At 37.1% G+C, this 23,865-nt stretch overlaps 1 protein-coding gene and 1 long non-coding RNA gene across 4 annotated transcripts; both read right to left on the bottom strand.

The window, feature by feature from the left end:
• Window positions 1-119: 119 nt before the first annotated feature.
• On the bottom strand, window positions 120-11,324 carry LOC109048055 (6-phosphofructo-2-kinase/fructose-2,6-bisphosphatase-like). Its single transcript, XM_042751463.1, is given in 15 exon segments — window positions 120-489; window positions 572-636; window positions 972-1,034; window positions 1,153-1,226; window positions 1,228-1,277; window positions 2,073-2,177; window positions 2,265-2,411; window positions 2,765-2,972; window positions 3,085-3,206; window positions 3,301-3,357; window positions 4,812-4,886; window positions 5,090-5,156; window positions 5,286-5,382; window positions 6,863-6,988; window positions 11,134-11,324. Coding segments are annotated over 15 exon segments (1,407 nt in total). The 5' UTR covers window positions 11,225-11,324; the 3' UTR covers window positions 120-429.
• An 8,646-nt stretch (window positions 11,325-19,970) lies between these two features.
• LOC109065306 lies at window positions 19,971-22,881 on the bottom strand. Of its 3 annotated transcripts, none has more exons than XR_006158291.1 (6): window positions 22,760-22,881; window positions 21,620-21,757; window positions 21,402-21,542; window positions 21,188-21,259; window positions 20,933-21,057; window positions 19,971-20,827 (listed from the first exon to the last, which is right to left on the bottom strand). It is a non-coding gene; the product is annotated as an uncharacterized LOC109065306 (long non-coding RNA). The 3 variants fall into 3 exon arrangements; XR_006158292.1 differs by having other exon boundaries at window positions 21,632-21,757; window positions 22,760-22,880; XR_006158290.1 differs by having other exon boundaries at window positions 19,973-20,827; window positions 21,402-21,561; window positions 21,632-21,757; window positions 22,760-22,874.
• Between the last annotated feature and the right edge of the window lie 984 nt (window positions 22,882-23,865).

Genomic DNA, 23,865 nt, shown 5'->3' with positions numbered 1-23,865 from the left:
AACCTTCTGAGTTTTCTTATCAACAAAGTACAAACATACTTGATTTTCAGTTTAGTTTGAGAAACTAAATTACAATTCAAAAGTCTGAGCCCCCCAGTGAAAAAGCAAAAAAAAATCTGTTCTGAGTTTTCTAATTTAATACATCAGTATAATTTGTAAGGAAAATTCATATTAACCACAAAATTTAAATGAAGAGTTGAATTGGAAATAAAAATTAAATCATTACATTAAATGTTTTGAGAAGAAAAAAAAAAACATGTGGTCTCAGACTTTTGGATCCCACTTTTGTGTTTGCAGACCTTGATAATCTTAAATGGAAACATATGCTCATGTCCTTTTAAATTCCTTCCTCCCACCTTGTTATCCATTTACACAATCTATGGGTAGATTAATTGTGCAAAAATGGCAAATTTAAGGTTTTTTTTATGATTATAGATGTTCAGGTACAGTCTGTAGTGCTTCTTCTGGCTTTCTTGCGACATTCACATTCTGGAATGCAAATAAGAAATCGCTTTTAGACACTGATCAACAATTAAAATTCTTCATCTTTCCAGAGGGTTTCATGACTTACTGTGGGTCTGTCCCTGTGTGTGTTCACTGCTTGGATGTTTAAATAGAAGGACTCCACTTTGCATCCTGCAAGGAGGGGATAAAATAACATGCTGTACTCATATTATGTGTAGCACTTTTCATTAATAATGTAATGCATCCAATCAACTAAATATCATTTCAACAGATTATGTCGGAATTCTAATGTTATTTTGTGGTTTTTCATTTATATAGTAAAGAAGATGGTACTGCCCAAAAACTACTTTTCATGCTGGGTTCAATTTATCATAATTGTTTCTCAAACATGTCAACAGAATAGATCTCTCAGACTGAAGACAAAAAAAAAAAAAGAACAGGACCCAAATTAGACCCTAAACATGAACAGATCCATGTTAGAAATAAACATGACTATGCCTACTCACCGTAAGCTAATGGAGTTAGTTTGAGAACAGTATGCAAAGGACACTTTAGATATGGTAGGTCATCTGTGGAGAAATCAGAGATGTATTATTTGCATGAAAGATGCTATGACAGTGACAGAGTTTTTTTTTTTTTTTTTTTCATAGTCAATAACAGCAATTGCTGGCTGTTTTTGGTTTAGACCTTCACTTTTGTCCAGAAAATAGGCCAGTAGACAACGCATGACTGCCTGGTATCACAATAACATCACATTTTCTCTCAACCCAAACTATGACTGGCTCTAGACGGTGCACCAGGTCTTCATACGACTGCAGAACACAAAAAAGGAAAAAAAAACTTTTGAAATAACCATTTTCAATTTTAATATATTTAAAAATGTCATTTATTTGTGTGATAGCAATGCTGAACTTTCAGAAACTGTTATTTCGGTTCTAAGCTGTCATATGATCCTAATATGTTGATTTAATACTATCAATTACTGTTGGTTTTTAATTATAAGTAATGGTTCTTATTATTATCAATGTTGAAAGGTTTTCGCTGCTTAATATTTTTGTTTATAATGTGATGCATTTTTTTAAAATTCTTTGATGAATAAAAAGCATTTATATGAAACCAAAATCTTTTGTAAGATTGTAAATGTCTTTACCGTCACTTATGATCAAATTAATGCATCCTTGCTGAATTAACATATTAATTTCTTCATTTTATTTAAATCTTTCTTACCGCAAACTTTAAAGTGGTCATGTATCTCAGTTTTCACAAATATATTAAGCAGTAAAAAAAGCTAATAATAAAATAAAATTAGCATATTACAATGATTTCTGACGGTTCATGTGACACTGAAGACTGGAGTTATGACTGCTGAAAATTCAGCTTTACCATCACAGCAATAAATCAAAACTTAAATACATTAAACAGAAAATGGTTATTTTAATACTATTTCAAAACATTACTGTATTTTTGATCAAATAAACGCAGCCTTTTGCAAGTATAAGAGACCTTTCAAAAACAAAAAAATTCGTAACTATCCCAAATTTCTGACCAGTAGTGCACATTTTCACAAAAACTCATTTTAACACAGTTGTGTTGTGTAAAGGACTCACTTCACCCTTTGGATATCGATAGCGGTACTTGTCCTGGTCTCTTAAGGCAAACTCTTCTGGATGGGTTGCCTGAATCTCCTCGTAAGTCATCTCCTCACATACACCTTAAAATGTACCAGAGTTCAAACATTTTTCTTGACATTTGCATTTCACGTCTATACACCTTTTATATATAGAGCATGACTAGCTTACCGCATCAATTTCATTCAACGCTTTCCACTGTTCATATGGGACGCCCAGTGCCTCTGCTGTCTGTATGGTCCTCTTCATGTGGCTGGTCCACACCTTCAGGTCCTTGATGGACTGACCCCTGATGAACTCTGCAAGGGCCTTAGCATACTATTCAACAAAACAGACAAGTCTAGTCTATATCTGTGTGTATAAGGAAGATTGAAATCACAGAAATGCATGGCTTATGCTAGAATTAACGCTACATCCACATTAATCTGGATACATCTGAAAGGGTCTCATTTTTTTTTCGTGTTTTGGCCTTTCATCTATACAGAGACATCGTTTTTGTCCAGCAAAAATAGAGCTTAGTGATGAATGTGAAAATGCTGTTTTTGCTTTGTAGCGTGGACTGTGAAAAAATTTACAATGTTCACCTCCAACAAGGATACACTTTGTCCCTTTCACACATAAACTGATCTACTTTGACCAAGATTTTATGTATAGTTCATGATCTAAATCACCTTTTGGCCCTGTGAAGAGAGGCCTGTGTCTCCACCGATTCTTCCAAGCAGGTTGAGCTCACTTTCTCCATGGCGGCTCAGATAGATGGATCGTGGTGTGACATGGATGTTCATGAGGTAATACACTATTCGACTCTGAATGTGATCCTGGACGCGGTTGACGAGGTACCTGGATCCCACGTTAAAGATCTTAATGAAGGAGAGGTGCCTATGAAACAAATGGAGAGGCAGAGCAGAGGAAGTAAAGAAGTTGAGTCCATAATAGTTGGAAATGATGCACATAACATCTTAATACATTTGAAACATCGGCAACAGTGTACCTGTCCTTTTCCTCGTCCAGGGGGACATAGGACATTTTATAACAATCAATACGCTTCAGAAAGTCCACCAGTGCTTCCTCTTTGTCGTAGTTTTCATAATCTGGGCTGCTCAGTTTTACTTGCTGTCAAAAAAGGAAAGAATAATGAAACCTCTCTCATGCTAAAATATTTTTAATAGTCTAACATTATTAATAGTTTAATAACATTCAGTGTTACCATTGTATTTGCCTCAATGATTTCTGGGTCATCACAAACCGACTCAATGAAAAACACCTGCACATAAAAATTTTTTGTGAAAGGTTGGTTGCTAAACCATCATTAACAAAATATTACATCATTTCATAAAATATTAAATGACCGCAGTTTAACTGTTTTCAAAACTATGTAGTCTTTCTATTAACAAACTACTTCTTTCCAAAGCATCACAAAACGCTATATTGCTGCTGTTGTTACCCTGCAGCCAAGCATGCTGACACAATCAACTCAATATCTCATTTAAACTCTGATCTGAATCGGTTTGCTCAGTTAAAAAATTAACTATATTCAGATTATATTTAGTGCTGGGAGTCTAGTTCTTTTTAACAAATCAACTGGCTGTAAATAAGCCAATTTAAAAAAAAACGTCAGAGCTTTACCACTGTCATTCATCATTCACGGATACAATAGAAATGAATAGGAGGTGAAAACGAATCATACCTGATGCGACACTAAACTTATGGGGTAATCCAAATATATCTCACTCCAAAATTAAAGCTAAAAAACACTAATATTATATTTCAATCATTATTTTATTATAATTATAATAACATCATTATTACAATAAAAAAAATCATCAAGCATACCGACACATTTTTATCTAGCTGGATCCCCCTGGAGGAATGGCTCTGATTTACATATTTTACATTAATTAATACATTCCTTTATATCATATTTTTTATATTTGAACCCTGTAGTTTATATGATCAAATATATTTTTGCTAGACCTTCTCCAGTCTGGATCTAATTCACTGTGCAGCTAGCAATCTTTTTTATTTTGACCTTTTTTTGGCTCTACGCACCAATTTGTTTTTGAGGCAATTTGTTTTTTAAGCTTGGAGCACAATCTCTTCTAGTACTTATATTTTTTATGAAATAATTTGGAAAACTACAGTCTTTAAGTAACATCCCATCAATCATCACATTAAATACTCCACCCCAAGTGGAGTAAGTAAGTAACAGTGTCAAGGTCCAGAAAAGTATGAAAAGCATCGTCAGAATAGTCCATCTGCCATCATAGGGATGCTCCGATCCGCCTTTCGTGACGAGAATACTTCTGTATACGAATAAAACAAAATTAATACTTTTCTTAAACAAGTCGTTGAATAAAGTCGTTATTTTTATTTTATTTTCGCACAAAAATATTCTCGTCACTTCATAACGTTACGGTTGAACCACTGATGGCAGATGGACTATTCTGACGATGCTTTTAATACTTTTCTGGACCTTGACAGTGTAATTTACTTGGCAGTCTATGGGACAGTCACAAGCCCCCGGTTTTCATCCAAAATATCTTAAATTTGGTTCCAAAGACGAACGAAGCTTTTACGGGTTTGGAATGACATGGGGGTAAGTGATTAATAACAAAATTTTCATTTTGGGGTGGAGTACCCCTTTAAATACAATGCAAAGAAGATGTGAGGCAGACTTTCATAATGCAGTCTGTTGAATAACCAAAACCTTGCACTTGCCTTATAGCCCTTCTCCTTGGCAAAATTGATAATGACTCCTCTTCTCTCTCTCGTAGTATTGGTGGCATCAAGTACCTGTGAAGTGCATTTGTCAGAGACTGATTTGCCTCAATGATTGGTTGACTCCTCAACAAGAATGCTGAGAATCACAGACTACGCTGGTAAATTCTCAATCATATTGGGTGTAAAGTCAGACAGATTCATATAGTAGCTTGAAAAGCTGAACTCATAGCTTGAACAGACAAGAAGAACTGTTATCCATTACATTCTTGACTCACTGCAACTTGTCCCTGCTCCTTAGTGAAGTAACTGGCGATGTCCTTAAGAGCATTTGAGGCATAGGCTCTGAACACATAATACACAGATATTATTAAACAAAAGACACATAATACATAGATATGCACACAAGACAGAGTACATAATCAAATAGCACTACTTATATAGTTATATACTATCATCCTAAATGTATTGTACCTGCGGATTTTCATGGCCTCTTCATTGTCTGGACGAAAAAATTCATAGTTCTTGTATGTCTGCAAAACTTCCCTTCGATACTGACCCAGATTAAAGACTTCGAAAAAATAAAAGTTAGTTAGCAGATTTTTTACATATATTTACACACTACATTTAGATATATTTAGATATACAAGATATATATTTTTTTTAATTAAATGATTCCAATAAAAAATATGCATTATATATATATTATATACATATATGTGTGTGTTTGTTTGTATAACGTGAATTATGCTTGCATAATCAAATACTGACCCCCTAATCGCCTACGTCACTGTGACGTCACCGCTCTAGCTGGAGGCAAAACATAAGGCAGAACTCATAGCAGGCGCGCTAAAAGTTCGAGGTTTTTGACTTTAAAATTTCGTCTTGTTGTGTTTTTGGCTGCCAGAATAGAAGGAACAGCACTTTTGGTTCAAAACTAAAGTTTCACCGGATCCCGGACGACATTCCTTCACAGAAATCAAGAAGACAATTGTGGTTGAATGCAGTACGGCGTACAGACTAGACAGAGACGATCATAAATAATGCTCGTGTTTGCAGTTCACACTTCATATTAGGTAAAATAATCTATGCATATGTACTGGTGTGTTTGGTTTTATCTAGTACAAATCAGCAAGTTTATGTTTTATAGGTGAAAAGTCGCCAACCTTCAGCGCACTAGCTTGCTTAAATGTTAAACAAAACATACAGCAATAGATGTGTGTGCCATCCTTTGAATGGTCTCCTAAAATAATCCACATTGCTAATCATAGTTAGCCCAGCGATAGGTTACATTAGACAATAAGCCTTGACAAAATTCCCCAAACCACCCGAAAGTAATTCATATGTTGTCTAGGAAATATCCAAAACTTGGTTAAAATGTTTCCAATGAGAACAAGATACAAGAACTACACCAGGCTTAGCTAAAAATAAATAAATAAATAAATTAGGCTACTGTAATGTTATCCACTCGTCATTATATTTTGGTCAGATAACCAGTTTGGTCAGTGAAACTGAGTGATCAACTGAATTAATTGATAAATGTATGCTAACGGCCACTTTTATTCTTTTTTTTTTTTTTGTGTCACGGTCCCGCAGAGTCAGTGACTGTACATATTCGGACAGTTCCGAACCTTCTTCTGCATCCATGTTTAATAAATCCCTCCTAAAACGTGCTAGTTTACGCTTGTCAACATAGCATCCGCGCCTCTTTTTGCCTCCAGCTAAGCCCCGCCCACCCAGAGCCGTTGCAATGTTTACAAACTTTTAAAGGGGTCTATATATATATATATATATATATATATATATATATATATATATATATATATATATATATACATACATATATACATAGACACACACATACACACACATATATACATAGACACACACATACACACACATATATACATAGACACACACACACACACACACATATACATATATCTATATACATATATGTGTGTGTTTGTTTGTATAACGTGAATTATGCTTGCATAATCAAATACTTGCCATTAAGAGCTGATCATTAACTTCATAATATATACACTCACCTTGAGTTGGGACTCCTATCCAATTTAGGTATCGGGTTAACTTTTTGGAGATGTAGGTCTTTCCCCTGGCTGGCAGACCAACCATCACAATCATTGTGGGACAGTTTGTAAACTGGGGTCGTGAGGCTGTGGACCAGTAGAAAACATTGACATTAAAGTTTGAATAAGGTTTATTGATTTGGAGATGTTGGAGTAGAAGATTACATATGCATTCACAAGACAGTGCCAATGCAACATTAAATTTAATAGTCTGCTTTATTTGAGAGAAATAAGAAAAATGGAAGCGGTCCAAGAAGAGGGCTGCCACATTAGCTTCAAAGTACATACAGGAACCCACTGACTTCTGCAATGAAAACTGTACATCTTCTAATGCAGTGGTTCTCAAACCTGTCCTGGAGTACCCCCTGCCCTGCACATTTTGTATGTCTCCCTCAATTATCACACCTGATCCAACTCATCAGCTCATTAGTGGAGACTGCAAGACCTGAAGTGGGTGTGTCTAGGGTTGCAAATGGGCTGAAAATTTCCAGTACATTTCCGGAAATTTTCTGGAAACTTCGTCTGGGGAATTTTGGAAATATTCCAAATTTGAAACTTACCAGAAATGTATTGGAATTTATGGGAACTTAAGGGAATTTTATAAATAATCATATACAAACATAAATATAAACATTTTGTTTGATCACAGGCTTACATGCATGCAAACTAATACAAACTAAAAAAAAAAAAATACATTTCTGGATTTTTTGGGGGGAATCTGTGATGCTTTTTTCAGGATTTTTCTGATGAAAGAAAACTTGTGAACAGTGTTATAATAGAATTTCTAAAATAGAAATCTTTTCTATTAAGTAATTTGTAGTTTTAAAGGGATACTCCACAACAAAATTGACACAGTTATTTACTTGGCAATCTATGGGACGGTCACATGCCTGCCGGTTTTTATCCAAAATATCTTAAATTGTGTTCCGAAGACAAACGAAGCTTTTATGGGTTTGGAACGACATGAAAATTTTCATTTTGGGATGGAGTAATGAATAGAAATTATTACCTTTATTTAGCAAGGATGCTTTAAGTGATGATAAAGACATTTCTAATGTTACAAAAGATTTCTATTTCAGATAAATGCTGTTCTTCTGCACTTTCTATTCAACAAAGAAACCTGAAGAAAAAAAGTCTAATCTGTTTTCAACATAATAATAATAATAATAATAATAATAATAATAATAATAATAATAAATGCTTTTTGAGCAGCAAATCAGCATAGAATGATTTCTGGAGGATAATGTGATACTGAAGACTGGAGTAATGACGCTGAAAATTCAGCTTTGAAAATCACAGGAATAAATTACATTTTAAAATATATTCAAATATAAATCAGTCATTTTAAATAAAAATTTCACAATATTTCTATTTTTGCTGCATTTTGGATCAAATAAATTAATGCATGCGTGGTGACCAGAAGAGACTTCTTTAAAAAAAATGATAATAATTACAATCTACATATATCCCCCTGTACAATAAGTCCATGTTAATTTTTTTTAATGTAACTTTACAATCGATATTGATGTCCTTTAGCATATAGTATTCTGAGTGATGATAATAATGGGGTGCTACTGAAAGCCTAACAGATACTAGCAGTTTAATACTCAACTAAGTTAATAAAGACAACTATCTAGCGTATTTACAGATGAAACTGACCTGTACTTGAAGCCCTGAACAGGTCTGTGATGCAGCTACAATTCACTGCTTCTTCTGGCCGCTTCATCTCTTTCATCAAGTCCCGCGGAACAGATATGAGCAGATTTGTGCAGCGCAGCGCTGGCAGTCAAGACTAACCGATTTATGACTTATCGATTTATTATCGAATGGAACAAAATCAGAAATGATCACTTTGTTACATTGAGAAGACAAATATAAAACATTAATAATAATAATAATAATAATAATAATAATATCAACAAACAAAAAAATCAGGGCAGCGGGCCAAATCAGCCGCCAGGTGAAAGCAAAAGCAATTTATTTGGCCTTCCGAAAGTAGATGCAATGAGGAATCATTGGTTAAGATTTATTTACAACAGAACAGCACAACTCAGATGTTCGAATTTGTGCAACGCATTTTATGGACGACAGTTTTGTGAACCTAGGAGAGGTTGTAGTTTTCAAGGCTACAAACTTTGCACCCTACAAGGCTAGCTGTGCAAAGGCTATTTCTAAAAAAAAAATGGGTCAATTCTGACTTTGCTATGGCAATCTGGAACTTATTCTGAATCAGCTACTGTAAGTATGTTTTCTTAATAGTTTAAGTATTTGCTATTGACTGTTCAAATGCATAGTTTTGCTGCATGTAGAGTATTGTGTGGTGTGTGTGTGTGTGTGTGTGTGAAAAAGAGACAGTGGCTCTCACAGTGGAGTCAGCTTTCTTAATCGTGGCTTGTGTACTGCAAATACATACGAGCATCACTGTATCTGTCACGCGACTCTGTTCCACTTTCAGGCTTGAACTGATGGTAAAACTAAGGGCATTATGTACTGTCTTTACATTTATATTGAAATCTGAAGCTCGCGATTATGGAAAGGGGCGTTACATTTCCGACGCGTGCTTGTGGTGTTCAGCCAATCACAATACACTGGGTCAGATTGCCAATCAGAGCAGACTGCGCTTGTTGGAAGGAGGGGCGTTTGAGAGAGGCGGGGCATAGAGGAACTACAGTATTTGAAAATTAATGTGTTTTTTGAAAATTAAAGTATGTCAACATATTCTGTTACTCCAAATAATGATCTCATATGACCCCTTTAAATAAATTTTCTTATTTAAAAATTTACTTCATTCAAGTCTTCGGTTTACCCACGCTCATAACATCAGCACAGAATCTGTTGTCCTAAAGAACTAGTTCGGTTCAGACGTGCTGTGTCAGTCATAGTAGGCGATCTGTTCAGTAGCTTCACGCTGAATCACTTGGTCTATTAAATGCCGCTCCATTTGAAAGCAGGTGATGGCGATTTAGCGGTAATCAGGGAACCGGCTTTACTGACGAAATGCGCTTGACAATCACATGCGATATATCACCCAGCCATGGTTAGAAGACAGAATCGTGATTCATATATGAACAGATTTTTACGTGCACCCCTAGTTTTCTCTTCCTCTTCTCTAAAGCAGCACAACATGACCTCGCCCCCTTTGTTGCGTGTTCCCGGGGGCGGGGTTTATCTGGGTTCGTGATGTCATGGACCTGGGAAGAAGCTCGTTGTAGTCCCTTACCAGCCATTTTTTTTGTAAGCATTAAACTGCCTGAATTTTAAAAGACAATATCTCCGTTTGCATTGAACTTTCAGCACTGCAACTTTGCAGATATTGTTTATGCTCAAACAGCAACATTACAAACTAACTAACGTTAAAAAAGTGAAATCGCAATCAACCACCCCTTTACATAGGTCGTGTCCGAGAGAAACGGTTCTCGGTTCAGTGTACTGGTGATCCGACAACCGATACAACCGGTTCTTGACTCGAGAACGAGAACCGCTCCAGCAGTGGGCGTGTGCGTTTGTTTTCCGTCTCACTGCACACATGCTACTCTACTCGTGTTCATCTTCAGTTCTCTCTTCACAGCAGTTCAGTCAGTGTACTGTTTGAGTAAATTAATTACTCCGGAATACTGGTTTATTTCGACTCCGAGTGAGTGTCAGACACGTTAAAAAAAAAGTGAATAACTTAAGTAACGTTAATTTGTGGATTAATGCTTACTGGAGACGCGAACCGTTTCAAACGAATTCAGACCAATTTGGTGAACTGGTTCAACCGGTTCACTGAAAAGAACCGGTTACATCGAACGATTCGTTCGCGAAACGGACATCACTACATAATATTCCTGTTTACATTTACATTTAATCATTTAGCAGACGCTTTTATCAAAAGCGATTTACAAATGAGAACAATAGAAGCAGAATCAGACCAACGAGAGAACAACAACAGTATACAAGTGCCATGACAAGTCTCAGTTAGTCTAGCACAGAACTCGTAGCAAGGTTTTTTTTTCTGTTCTGTTGTTATTCTGATGCCACAACTGAAGAAACTAAGCTCTCAAAAACACCACTTTGTGCAACTTCAAGATGCAATCAAATGTAGACAAAGCAGGCAGGGCTGAAGTTCACAACACCCGGGTTGATCATCTACAAGGGATTAGCACTCTTATGCACCAGGAATTTTAGAGGAGCGGGAATAAGCAAATATAGTGAAAGGAAAGACAGGTGAATTAAATTATCCCCTCACTTACAGCCTCTCCTTTGGCCTAGGGAACTGCCCATTCCTGGCACCCATATCTTGAGCAGCGGTGTCTGAGTGAGCTCCTTCTGCTCCGCGGACATGTCGCTTGGCCGTGCTCGGCTGATTGTGTGTTCAGGAACTGAGAACACATGGCTGAGATCCCATCAACCCAGTTCCTGCTTCCTGCGGGAAGAGAGACAGGATTGGTGGAGAGACAGCCTGGCTATGGAAGGCCGTTTTAACATTTAATCTATAAGCAGTACTAGTATCTATTTTCATGGTACTATGGCAAGCCGTTGTAACATTTAATCCATAAACTGCACTAGTATCTAATTTAACGTTACTAGTACTTATTTTTTAGATACTAGTATCTTTTCCATTAAGTACTAGTACTTATTCATTAACTACTAGTGCTATATTTTTTAGGTACTAGTGCTTATTCTTTAGCTACTAGTGTCTTTTGTAAAGTAACTAGTACTTATTCATTAGATACTAGTACTTAATCATTAGATACTAGTACTTATTCATTGGATACTAGTACTTATTTATTAGGTAGTACTTATTCACTAGATACTAGTACTTATTTATTAAATACTAGTATTTATTTATTAGATACTAGTACTTATTAATTAGAAACTAGTACTTAATTCAATAGTGACTAGTAACTTTTATATTGTTACTAGTAACAAATTAAAAATTTTGGGGATTCGTCATTGAGATATCAACTTTTCAGTTTTGACTAGTATGTATTCCACTAGTGACTAGTACTTAATTTTTAATTACGTAGTTATTCATTAGGGACTAGTATGTATTTTTTAGATAGTAGTACTCATTCATTAGATACGTGTACCTATTAAATAGACACTAGTACTTATTCATTAGATACTAGTACTTATTATTAGATACTAGTACTTGTCCATTAGATACTAGTACTTATTTTTTAGATACTAGTACTTATTGATTAGATAGTAGTACTTATTCATTAGATACTTGTACTTATTTTTTTAGATACTAGTACTTATTGATTAGATACTAGTACTTGTCCATTAGATACTAGTACTTATTTTTTAGATACTAGTACTTATTGATTAGATAGTAGTACTTATTCATTAGATACTAGTGCTTATTTATTAAGAACTAGTACTCATTAATTAGATACTAGCACCTATTAAATAGATACTAGTACTTATTTAATAGATACTAGTACACATTTATTAGATATTAGTACTTATTCGAAATGTTACTAGTATGATTTTTTATTTTACTAGTACATTTTTTAATTGAACTCAACTGTAGCCATTTCGACTAGTCATAACATAAGACAAGTAAAAAAGCAGATCTGACTAGTAAGATAAGAATAGTTACTAGTAGTTATTGCAAAAGGTACTAGTGTCTAATAAATAAGAACTAGTACCTGATGAATAACTACTAGTATCTATTAAATAAGTATTAGTATCTAATGAATAAGTACCAGTATCTAAAAAATAAGTACTAGTATCTAATGAATGCTTAGTAGTAATATTTAAATAGATACTAGTTACTATTTCAATAATTACTAGTCAGAAATTAAGAGATGATATCAAAAGCAGAATAACTACGAGTCCCAGTTCGTTTGGAGATATTTTCAACCTCATAAAGAACTAGTGATAATATATTTGGAGATATCTTCATTTAAATAGATCATTACATAAACATGAGTACCTCTCCACCATCCAGTCAGAGTCCACATGGTAATACAATACGCAGAATGAATTTGATTGTTAAGTAAGGCTTACTGGCTTTGTATGTTAGCCTAAATATTGCTAATTGTTCACCATGAAAAAAGTTTAATAATCATTCTAATTCTATGAAAATATTTAAGTCCAAAACACAGCAATAATGACGCAGAGGAATTATATATTATGAATCACTTCCAAAACAATTTATCAAGCTAAATGATAAAAACACTGACAGCCAATCAGAATCCCCCACACTGTAAAGAGCTAAAGCATTTGAAGTGTCAGACGACATGACAGCAGAATGCGCTCATTATAAGCAGAACATTATCATGTGGATGCTAATATAGTTATTTTATACACAAATAAATTAGGTGTAGAAATAATTTACACTCAGAAACTGAGTAAATTTCACAAATAATTACAAATGAACAGCAAGTAAAACATTAAATTAAACATGAAGATTTGAAGAAGAACAGAAATAGTATTTTCTTGTTAACAAAACGATTATTGAAGTATGTTTTACAACTTTTTTATTCTAAAGTTTGAATAATGTCCTTTAAGGGCACATTTATACATTTAGACTTAATGTACTAAAAACTGAAACGTTTTTTTTCCTTTGGATTTTTGGAAAGTTTCGCAAACAGATGACAATGTTGTCAAAACAATCCCTGTGAAAATGGCTAAAAACGTATTATAAATGGCAGGCCAGTAGGTGATATCAGTTTGTGAATAAACAATGCACCTATAGTTTTAACCTGGGGGCTGTTTCATAAAACAAGTTTACCAAATAAGCCAGGCTTATTTCACTTAGTCTGACTTATTTTCACTTGATTTGGTTTCATAAAGCAAAATTACCATAGCTCAAGCTCAGTCATGATGGAACTCGTGCAGGGCGGAAAGGCCGCAGCTGTCACGAACCCTGCATAAATCAAGAGAACAGGGGATGATGGCCCACTGAAACGCCATCTACGTACACATGGTTAGCTGATATGGCTGCCATGTATACTTTGTGGCTGGTGTTACTCCCTCTGAAAAACGGTCTTGAAGAAACTCCAATACTGAAGCGACGGGGCAGTAAGCTGGATCCATATTACGAAGTCTACACCAGGTAGTAAACAGTTTCCATTTGAAGGTATATAAACGTCTCGCAGAAATTGCCCTAGAATTAATTATAGTCTCGGTGGCCTCTGCTGAAAGACCGGGACATATTAACTCACTCTGCTCAAAGGCCACACCCACAGCCTCCATAGAGCTGGCCGTGGGTGCCAGATCATTCCCAGTGCTTGTGACAGCAAGTCCTTTCTGAGGGGAATCTCCCACTGAGAGCCCGCCAACAGACTGATCAGTTCCACAAACCACGGCTGAGTGGGCCACCACGGAGCTACCAACAATAGCTGTTCCACTCTGTCCAACTATATTCTGGATAGCACTGTTAGGATAAGCCGAATCGGAGGATTCTGGGCCATTCGTGGGCTAGAGCGTCCAATCCCAGGGGCGATTGGGGGGGGGGACCATAGCGGGCTATGCGTAGATGTGCTCGACGCAAATAAGTCCACTTCCACCTCTCCAAACGCTCGCCATATATAGCTCACCGTTTGGGTGTGCAATCTCCATTCCCCTTCCTCCAGGCTCTGTCTTGAGAGCATATCCGCTCTGAAGTACAGGTGTCCAGGGACATGAACCGCTTAGATCGACAGAAACCTGTTCTGAAACCATAGAAGGATGTTCCTCGCCAGCCTGCATAGGGGACAGGAGCGTAATCCTCCTTGGTAATTCAAATACAACACAACCGTTGTGTTGTCCATCCTTATTAACATATGACGGCCAGTCTTGAAAAATATTGGAGAGCTAGAAAGACCGCTAGCAGCTCCAATCTGTTTATGTGCCACTCTCGCTGTCCCGTGGGTTGGGCATCCTTGACAAAAAGCCCCCCAACCTGTCAATGATGCGTCTGTCGTGATCATACCCTCATCGTGCGAGTCCAGATCTATAAGAACGGGAAACACATGTGTCAAGGTTGTCCAGGTCTTTATTGTCAGAACACACCTCCATGTCACCGAAATCATGCGATGCGGATAACAGCGGGGTCAAAATCCTTTTGCTTTTTGTCCACCATTGAAATGGGCACATGTGAAGTAAGCCTAGCTGGATTACAGGGGACGCTGCTGCCATTAGACCCAAAAGTCTGCGGGCACAAACTCACCGTCACTGTGCGGCCTGCTTTGAAGTGGCGAAGGCATGAGTCCAGATCTATAAGAACGGGAAACAGACAATCATACCCTCATCGTGCGAGTCCAGATCTATAAGAACGGGAAACACATGTGTCAAGGTTGCTGCATTTCGTTGTTTATAATCCTGAAGCGTGTTTACGGCAGGATTTATTCCAACAAGGATGCACATCGGGCCCCGCTGCCAGCGAGAAAGCAGCAGCTTTGTGGGCCATAATAAACAGGCCATCTTTGCTAGGCCCTTGGGCCATCCCTCGAACTTTGAAGGCTGAAGTGCGCAGAGTGTCTGAGGGGGCGCTCAGAGTGGTAGCTTGGTCCAATGCTGCTTGAAGCGCATTTTGTGGGGAGACAGTCAATGTTAGAACCTGGGGACTGCAGTGAGAGATTGGATGCGCATTAGCAGTCCAACAGCGCTCTCTAGTGGATGGCACAGTCCTTTACGAACAGCAGAAGTATCAGGAACTGCTGTTAGGAGCCTGAGGATGAGAGGTTTTTGCCGTCAAACTCAGTTACAGCCTTTTTCGTTGGTGCTGGCGAGCCGGTGGATAAGCCCTAGGACCCCAATCCTTACGAGGGGGTGCCATAGGTGATGGCTCTTCCTGTGGGGCGACCCGTTGGCGGTGTGAGAATGTTGAACGTGAGTGCGCCGCCGGCGCATGGTGTCGCTCCATTTCCCTGGGCCTGCGAGGAATCAGCTGGTGGAAAGCGGCTGATTGCTGCTTTGCTGCCCTAAATTTCTCCACCACCATGGTGACCGCCTCTCCAAACATCCCATCCTTAGAGATCGGGGCATCCATAAGAAAAGACTTATCCTTTTCATTAATATCAGTGAGGTTGAGCCAAAGGTGGCGCTCAACCGTCACATCCCTGCCATTGAACAGCCTACTGCTCGGGTGGTATGCTTGGTGGCACGTAGTGTCAAGTCCGTTGCCCGTCTCAGTTCCTTCACAGCCTCCGGGTTGATGCCATCCCCCTCGTCGAGCTCTTTCAAAAGCTCCGCCTGGTAGGCTTGAAGCACTGCCATCGTGTGGAGCGTGGCAGCTGCCTGACCTGAAGCCAAGTAAGATTTCCCGACGAGGTTAGATGTGATTTGACACGCCTTTAAAGGAAGGAGAGGGCGAGACTTCCAGGCCACGGCTGATTTCGGTGCGAGATGTTCGGCTAGAGTCTCTTCCACTGGCGCCATCATTGCATAACCGCAGTCCACCATGTCAGCAATGGTGGCGAAATCCGCGGCCGTGGCGTTTGTGATGCGTGCTGAATAAGGCTGCTTCCAGGAGGTCCGGGAAGAAGTGCAGCAGCTTACTGGGCTGGGCAGGTGAACGACTAGTTAAGAAATGATTGTCCAGTTTAGATAGAGATTGGGCCTGGGCCGCATCCACTTCCCAGTCCAGCCCCAGTTTATCCACCGCGCGGGTAAACACATCCAACAGCTCAGTGTAATTAGGGGAGGTGTGTTTCTCCAGTCTGCTCAAAGGGGAGAACCGCATGTGTCGGCCAGAATGTCCTCAGAGTCCGAAGCCGTGGTGGACAATACATCATTGTCATACAGCCCGCAGCCGAAGTACATAGCATTGCAGGCCTCCGGGGTGTGCCGTAGATCCTTGTTTGTAAAAGCAATGGGCTCCACAAAGTTTCTGCTGACTTCTTGCACTGAAGTGGGGGAGAGCGAGCGAAGTGGAGAAAATTCCAGTGCAACACTGTCCTCATAGTCCAGGTCGTACACATCGCCCCAAGCCATCGCCTCGGGATGGTACAGGGCTTCAGACATTCGTCACACCAAGAGGTGTTCCCATACAGTGACGTCAACACATCATTGAAGTGATCTATGAAAGGGAAACGCTCTTCAGGAATCTTCGGGTTACGCTACATCCATGTTTTTATACAGTCTATGGTTCACTCATGTAAGCCTCGCCCACTCCTGACAGCAAAATGGATTTTCATGACTTTCTAATATTTACAGATGAAAAATATACCTGTGACGTGTCAGTTATGCACTAAGGAAAACACAACGTCTCAAATGCATTAAACGGTACAAATATTTTTTACAAATACTGTTTGCCATGGTGGATCAGTTTGATCCATGATCGACACAAAGGGGTCATATGATGTTGCTAAAAAAGAACATTATGTTGTGTATTTGGTCTAATGCAATGTGTTTATGCTGTTTAAGGTTAAAAAAACACATTATTTTCCACATAATGTACATTATTGTTGCTCCTCTATGCCCCGATTTTCTGAAACGAGATTTTTAAAAGTGAGGTGTACACTGATTGGCCAGCTATCCAGTGCGTTGTGATTGGCTGAATACCTCAAGCATGTGACGGAAATGTTACGCCCCTTAACATACTGTGACGCCATCTCCCTGACGAGACAAAACCAATAAAACCCATTACAAACAAGGCATTTGTTGCATCCAGTGGGGAAATAATTACTGATTATAACGACTTTTACTGTGTTTTTACGCATTGCGTTGCGTATTGCGTGGTAAAAAGACATAAAATAACGTTCCCAGAACGTTGCATGGTAGTTATTTTTAAACAACCTAAAAATAATAAAGAACTTTCCATAATGGTTATGTTTAGTTTTTTTTTTTTTGCAACCATAAAATAATGTTCCCAGAACGTTGCAGGGTGGCTATTTTTCAAAACAACCTAAAAATAACTAAATATAAATATAGAACGTTCCCTTATGGTTATTATTATTAAGGTGTTTTTTATAACCCTGTAAAACTGTCTTTCCAATGAAAACATTGCAGATGTTAGTGTAATGACCTACACAGAGTCCTGAAATTCGTTTAATGCAGCATTTATTAAAATACAGAAATTAGATCAATCAAAACATGATTTAAATTATAATAATAAGCAAGGGTTAAGAGCATTTAGTTTTCAAACCTGTCCTGGAGGCACCCCTGCCCTGTACATTTTGCATGTCCCCCTCATCTAACACACCTGATTCAATTCATCAGCTCATTAGTAGAGACTGCAAGACCTGATTTGGGTGTGTCTAACAAGGGAGACATACAAAATATGCAGGGCAGGGGTGCCTCCAGGGCAGGTTTGAAAACCACTGGTTTAGAGTAGAGTGATAACAGTTATGCAACTCTTCCCACACAGTGACATAGACATGTGGGGGCGTGTTTAAATGAGACGTTTTAGGAGGGAATGGACAAGATTTAACTTTTATAAAGAATATCTCTTTGGATTTGTGTTACGTCCTCCTTTATAGTCTAGACCCTAGAGGTATTGTGGAGGCGTAACAAGGAGAAATAAATTAAACTAGTTTAAAGTAATATTAAAGGCGGTAAAAAAACAAAGAGAATACACGTTAGTCCTCAGCCCCTAGGTGAAAACTCCACATGATTTCTTAAAAGGAAATGGTAACGGTCATATATTAAGTTTGGAACGTAAGTTGTAACAATGAACAGAATTTTAATCAGAGTGAGCGTAGCCTAAAATAACAAACAAAACACAGCTAAGGATCAGAGAGGCTGACTAACCTATACAAAAAACAAAGTTGAAAACCAACCAAAAAAATCCCTCAGCTCCCTCTCTAATCAATAACCAGGAGAAAAAGATATTTAAAAATAAATAAGGCACTCACTCTCTTCAAGATGGTTGCTTAATGAGCTATATACACAAGTTAATCTTCAGGCTAACTCAACAAACGGAAAGCTTCTAGCCATCTACACAAGTTAGGTGAGCTACTTAACACACACAGTGCCTTTTAGCTACCCACAGGAATCAGTCACATTACATTTTAGTTACCCTCGCAAAGATTTAACTATTAGGAAGCACTCACAAATGAGAGTAAATTCCTAACACAACAGGGCTAGTAGCATAGGCAGACACAAGAAGATTCAGTCAAGAGCTGGGGAGAAGCGATCCTCCCTAGCAGCGTCTGAAGACTACATTCATACTTCTCCACTCAGTCTCAGGCATGCTCACAACGAGCGGAAGCTGGGGGTAATTAACCTGATAGTGATAGTGAGGGAGAGACAGAGGAGAGCACAAAATAACAACAAGGTGCAAGACATACATTCACAATAAAAAGGGCGTAACAATTTGAGACTTAGTCTTTGCAACTTTACAGATCTTCTTTATGCACCAAGAGCTTGTAACACTCCAAAGAGAAAGTAAAAATTGAAATTGCATATGACCCCTTTAAGAATAAGCATGCACATCAAATTATCCATTTATTAAAATACAGAAATTAGATCAATCAAAACGCGATTTAAATTATAATATTAAGCCAGGGTTAAGCGTAGAATGATAACAGAAATCATAAATTTGTGGGTTTATTTTATCTTCATTTACTACGCGCCTCTGATCTCCACGCGCTTCCATCTGTCTTCCAAACAGATCGCGCGCTCGCAGAATTTAAAAATTGTTTTACTTGCTGACTCGCTCGTTTATTGATCTCTTTATTGAATGATTACTTAAAATTAATAAAGTTATGAAAGTAAATATGATTTCAGCAAATTGCCCAGTGTTCATTTAACTCCACAAGTGTACATTTTACACTTTTCTGTATATATAGGTCCCACCAGCCTGATGTTTAAGTAACACTTTCAAAAGTGTTGAATATATACCCCTGGACAGTGTACATTATTTTACACCAAAAGTGTACAATACAAACAACTACATGGGTTAATTATGAAAATATCAAAATATTATACACCGATTCAAAAGGTTATTTTTTTACACTGACGGAGTAAAATAACTACATGGGTTTCTTCTAAAAATGTACAAAGATTAATTGTGCTTTTAGCACTCTGGAATTAAGAACATTTCTAAATTTACAAATGTTCAGTATTTTTTTTTTTTTTTATTGTATTTAACGGTATATATATACAGATCACACAAACCTTTCAAACCAATTGGATTTATTTTCTCAAATTCAACAGACCACAAAGATATTCAATTCATGTTTTGTTTACAAACACAATTAATACAGCATGCATAAAAAACAGTGTGACAGCATTAAAAGAACAAATCATTTAAATTTGAATTTCAGTCATTAGTGCAATTTCATATTACTACTGTTTAAGTGCTAATGACTTGGTAATGTTTTGGAAATTTTTTACACTTAAAAAAATAAAATAAAATAAAATTGCAATGTTTTGCCTCATAGTGCATCCCCCAAACATGAACAAGCGGGCCTATCTTACTGATGCATCGGGGATAGTGGATCATGAAGTGAAGCTTGGGAATAAGATTTCTTGGATAGAGTTCTTTGAACAGCGTGTGGTGTTCACAGATCAAATGTTTCAGATGAACAGTCATTCCATTCGAGATGACTGGAGAAAACACTATTTATTATCTGCAGTAGAAGCAGATTTCTAATGAGGCAAATGTCTGGATGGCATTGAGACCCATCCCATTCCCAGCTTCTTCAAACTTAACCACGGTAGGTCAGTTTTTACGTTCAAAATAACCATAGTTAAATGAGTAAATTCTGTTGCTCGCAGACTGTAAGGACACAACTTTGATAATCAAAAAGCAACTTCATCTCTAACTGTGCTACTCCCTCTAGCATGTCATGCATGATATTCACTGCATAGTTTTCAGAAATATTAAAATATCAATACATTGAGAACTTCAAAGGCTGAGAGAGAGGACTAAGTCATGCAGGGGGTGAGCCGCTCATCCACAGCAATGTAGTAGTAATGGATGCTACTCTTCAAAGTGCCAACTGTCAAGATGTAGGGCTGTGTTGTCTGTGTTGATCCAAGGACTTCTTCAAAACTGCAAGAGGACTGAAAACAGAAAAAAAACATTCTCGAAAAATAATGTACACCTACACATTAATAAGCATTCTAGGCATGACATGCAGTTCTACATAACATTAAGAGTAACCATACCTTGTGAAATCTTACTACGCGATCCAAAGCTTCACGCACACTGATCTTGACAAACTTATTTCCGCTAGAAGGTGGTGGCAGGAGATAGACCAGCAATAACTGGGAATACATAACACTGTCCCAGTCTAAATTCAAAAAAGAAAACGCAAACCATAACAAATCTATATAATCATATACCAATATACATAAGCTATTTTATCTACACAAAGTGATTATCCTTGCTCTTGATTAGCATACATAATGAACTGCCTGTACCTCCTTGACTGGTGTGGCAGTGTTCTGAAATATCTTCTCCCCAGCAGGCTTTTCTAAAACACTTTTCACAAGCTTAAAAACAAACAAAAAGAAAAATTGTAAAATCATCTAAGAAAACAACACTGACATTTTAGAAGGATTGCGACGAGCCTGCAACCCCACAATTTCATCAGCAAGTGGCACATACTGTATATAGCAAAAGCACATATATTACCTCCTTAGCTTCTTGCAAATGGTCATTAGAACGAGCTCTTTTAGGTGGGAAGAAAGGACCATCGCTGTCTGATGGCTGTGTGTCCGACGATGATGCAACTGAATGAAGTGATGGTGTATCTGTCTCATTTGAAGATGACAGCTTGCGTGTGCAGGAGAGTCTTAAAGTCAAATAGAAAATTAGTACAATAGCATATATACACATATAGATATAATTACATCTTTTCATACGTGCTACAGCCACAGCATCAACTATCATCCAAAGAAAGTCAGGCTTTTGGTCAATAATGTCAGCAAAAACATCATCTACTTCTGTTCCAGTCTCGTCAGCTAGTCAGATGTCAAACTTCTGCTTGACTGAAAAGACAAAATGGAAATTACAGAACAGAAATAGGTGAACAGGAAAAAAAAGATGTAAATAAAAGAGCTCATCCATCATGCAAAAAATTCTTAACCATTTCCCTCAAATTCAGAGATTTTTCTGTGATTTTGAAATTGACAATTTACAGCAATTGACAAAAAAAAAAAAAAAAAAAAAAAAAAATCCTGAATCTGATCTGGGGCAGTTCCTTTTTTTAGTAACCTAAGCTACCCACGTGTAAGAGGTGACAAAGAGAAATAATGAATATAGAATAAAAGTTTTTTTTTTTGGTGTTTAAAAGCAGTGTTTCTGCTTTTACATTATATTTGTTCCGTCATATTATATTCATAAAAGAAAATATCTGTGAGCATCAAAGTGGGGAAAGACTTAAAAGATTTGTGATTAACAATGAAATGCATATAAACCATATTACAATTATTAGCCAGATATCACCATTCAGGAGCACCATCCTTGATTACAGAATCATAAGATGATCCAGTAAGCTTTATGTACTTCCTGTGATGTTGGTACTGCACTTTAAACAGCATACTATCAAGTTTTTGCTTCAAAACAAAAAGACAAGTTTAAAAAAGCATTCCTATATTAAACTAAGCTTATAAATTAAAAAAGGTGTGGAACGCTGTCTTTGTATCAGAAATTAACTGGTGATTAATGCTTAGGGGTGTAACGGTGCACAAAATTCATGGTTCGTTTTGTACCTCTGTTTTTAAGTCACAGTTCAGTGCAATTTCAGTACTGTTAGGGGAAATGTGTGTACAATAAATTACGCAGTTCTGATGTTTTGGAATTTCCGATTTCACTAAAACTATAACGTTACAAGATAATGTACAGCCTGCCAGTTTATTAATGTGACTCACTAAAGCTAGTTTATGTTCCGTCTCACGGAAACAGAACGTATTAAATGAACTCTGTATATCAATTAAATGTATGTAGTTGTATTAAAACAAAAGGTCAAACGTGAAGATTCTAAATCTTACCTTTTTTGTTTTGCTTTCAATCGCACGATTCCACCGAAAGAGCCGCCATTTTTCCCACCAGGGAAGATTGTCAAATGCGGACTGCATTGTCTCAATTACTTCAAGTTCCCGTATGTACAATTAACACTGGACAGGTGTTTTTTTTACTGTCTATGGTTCGGAAGCGCAGCATCAAAATATTGCACCACTTGGGGGCACCATGTCACACAAGCTGGTGTTTATTACAGTAAATGCACACTTTTATTTGAACACTGTAACACCACCGAATTTGCTGTGGAGGGATTTAAAAGCCTAACTAGAGACAGCATGATGTTAAGCGAGAGGAATCAAAAGAAGGTCCCGCTGCACAAACTGTACACTTCAGTGGTAAGAATGAATGTACTGATATCCTACTTTAAGTCAAGTAAATATATATATATATATATATATATATATATATATATATATATATATATATATATATATATATATATATATATATATATATATTGTGTTGAAGTCATTTTTATTTGGTGCTGAAGAAATGTAAAATATGGGTACTCCATAATATTACATATTAATGGACAGATTTAATCTTATTTAATATGCAGGTTGATGTGCTCCGATTATAAACAATACTTAAACAATAGATAAAAACAAAATGTGTTTTTTATAATACTGATTAAGCGTCCATACATATAATTTCCATGCCGCTTATATATCACGAGTGTGCTGGATGATTACTGACGTACAGCGGGGTGATCATATCGGAGTAAAAATGTTAGGGGAATGCTATAATAACGTTAAAAAAAAACTAACGTCAGGGGAACGTTAGATTAACATTAGAATAACATTATAGGAACATTAGCATAACGTTCTGGGCACCAAAAACTAACGTTCTGGGAACGCTAAGAAAATTTTCTTGGCTAACCAAAAACAAACCATAAAAAAAAAAAAAAGTTCTGGGACCCAAAAACTAACGTTCCGTTAACGTTGAACCAAAAAAAATTGTTAGCTGGGATGTAAATGAATGACCAACAGCTTTTAAAAAAATAATTTTTAGTTGAAACAGTGTTGTGTGAACACTCCCTACAATAGGAACCTATACACCCCCTTTATAACAGATT

Source organism: Cyprinus carpio, chromosome B23 (assembly GCF_018340385.1).
Source record: "Cyprinus carpio isolate SPL01 chromosome B23, ASM1834038v1, whole genome shotgun sequence".
In the NCBI taxonomy this organism is placed as follows: domain Eukaryota; kingdom Metazoa; phylum Chordata; class Actinopteri; order Cypriniformes; family Cyprinidae; genus Cyprinus; species Cyprinus carpio.
The sequence above is the reverse complement of the archived record's forward strand: the minus strand, read 5'-3'. Positions and strand labels throughout refer to the sequence as shown.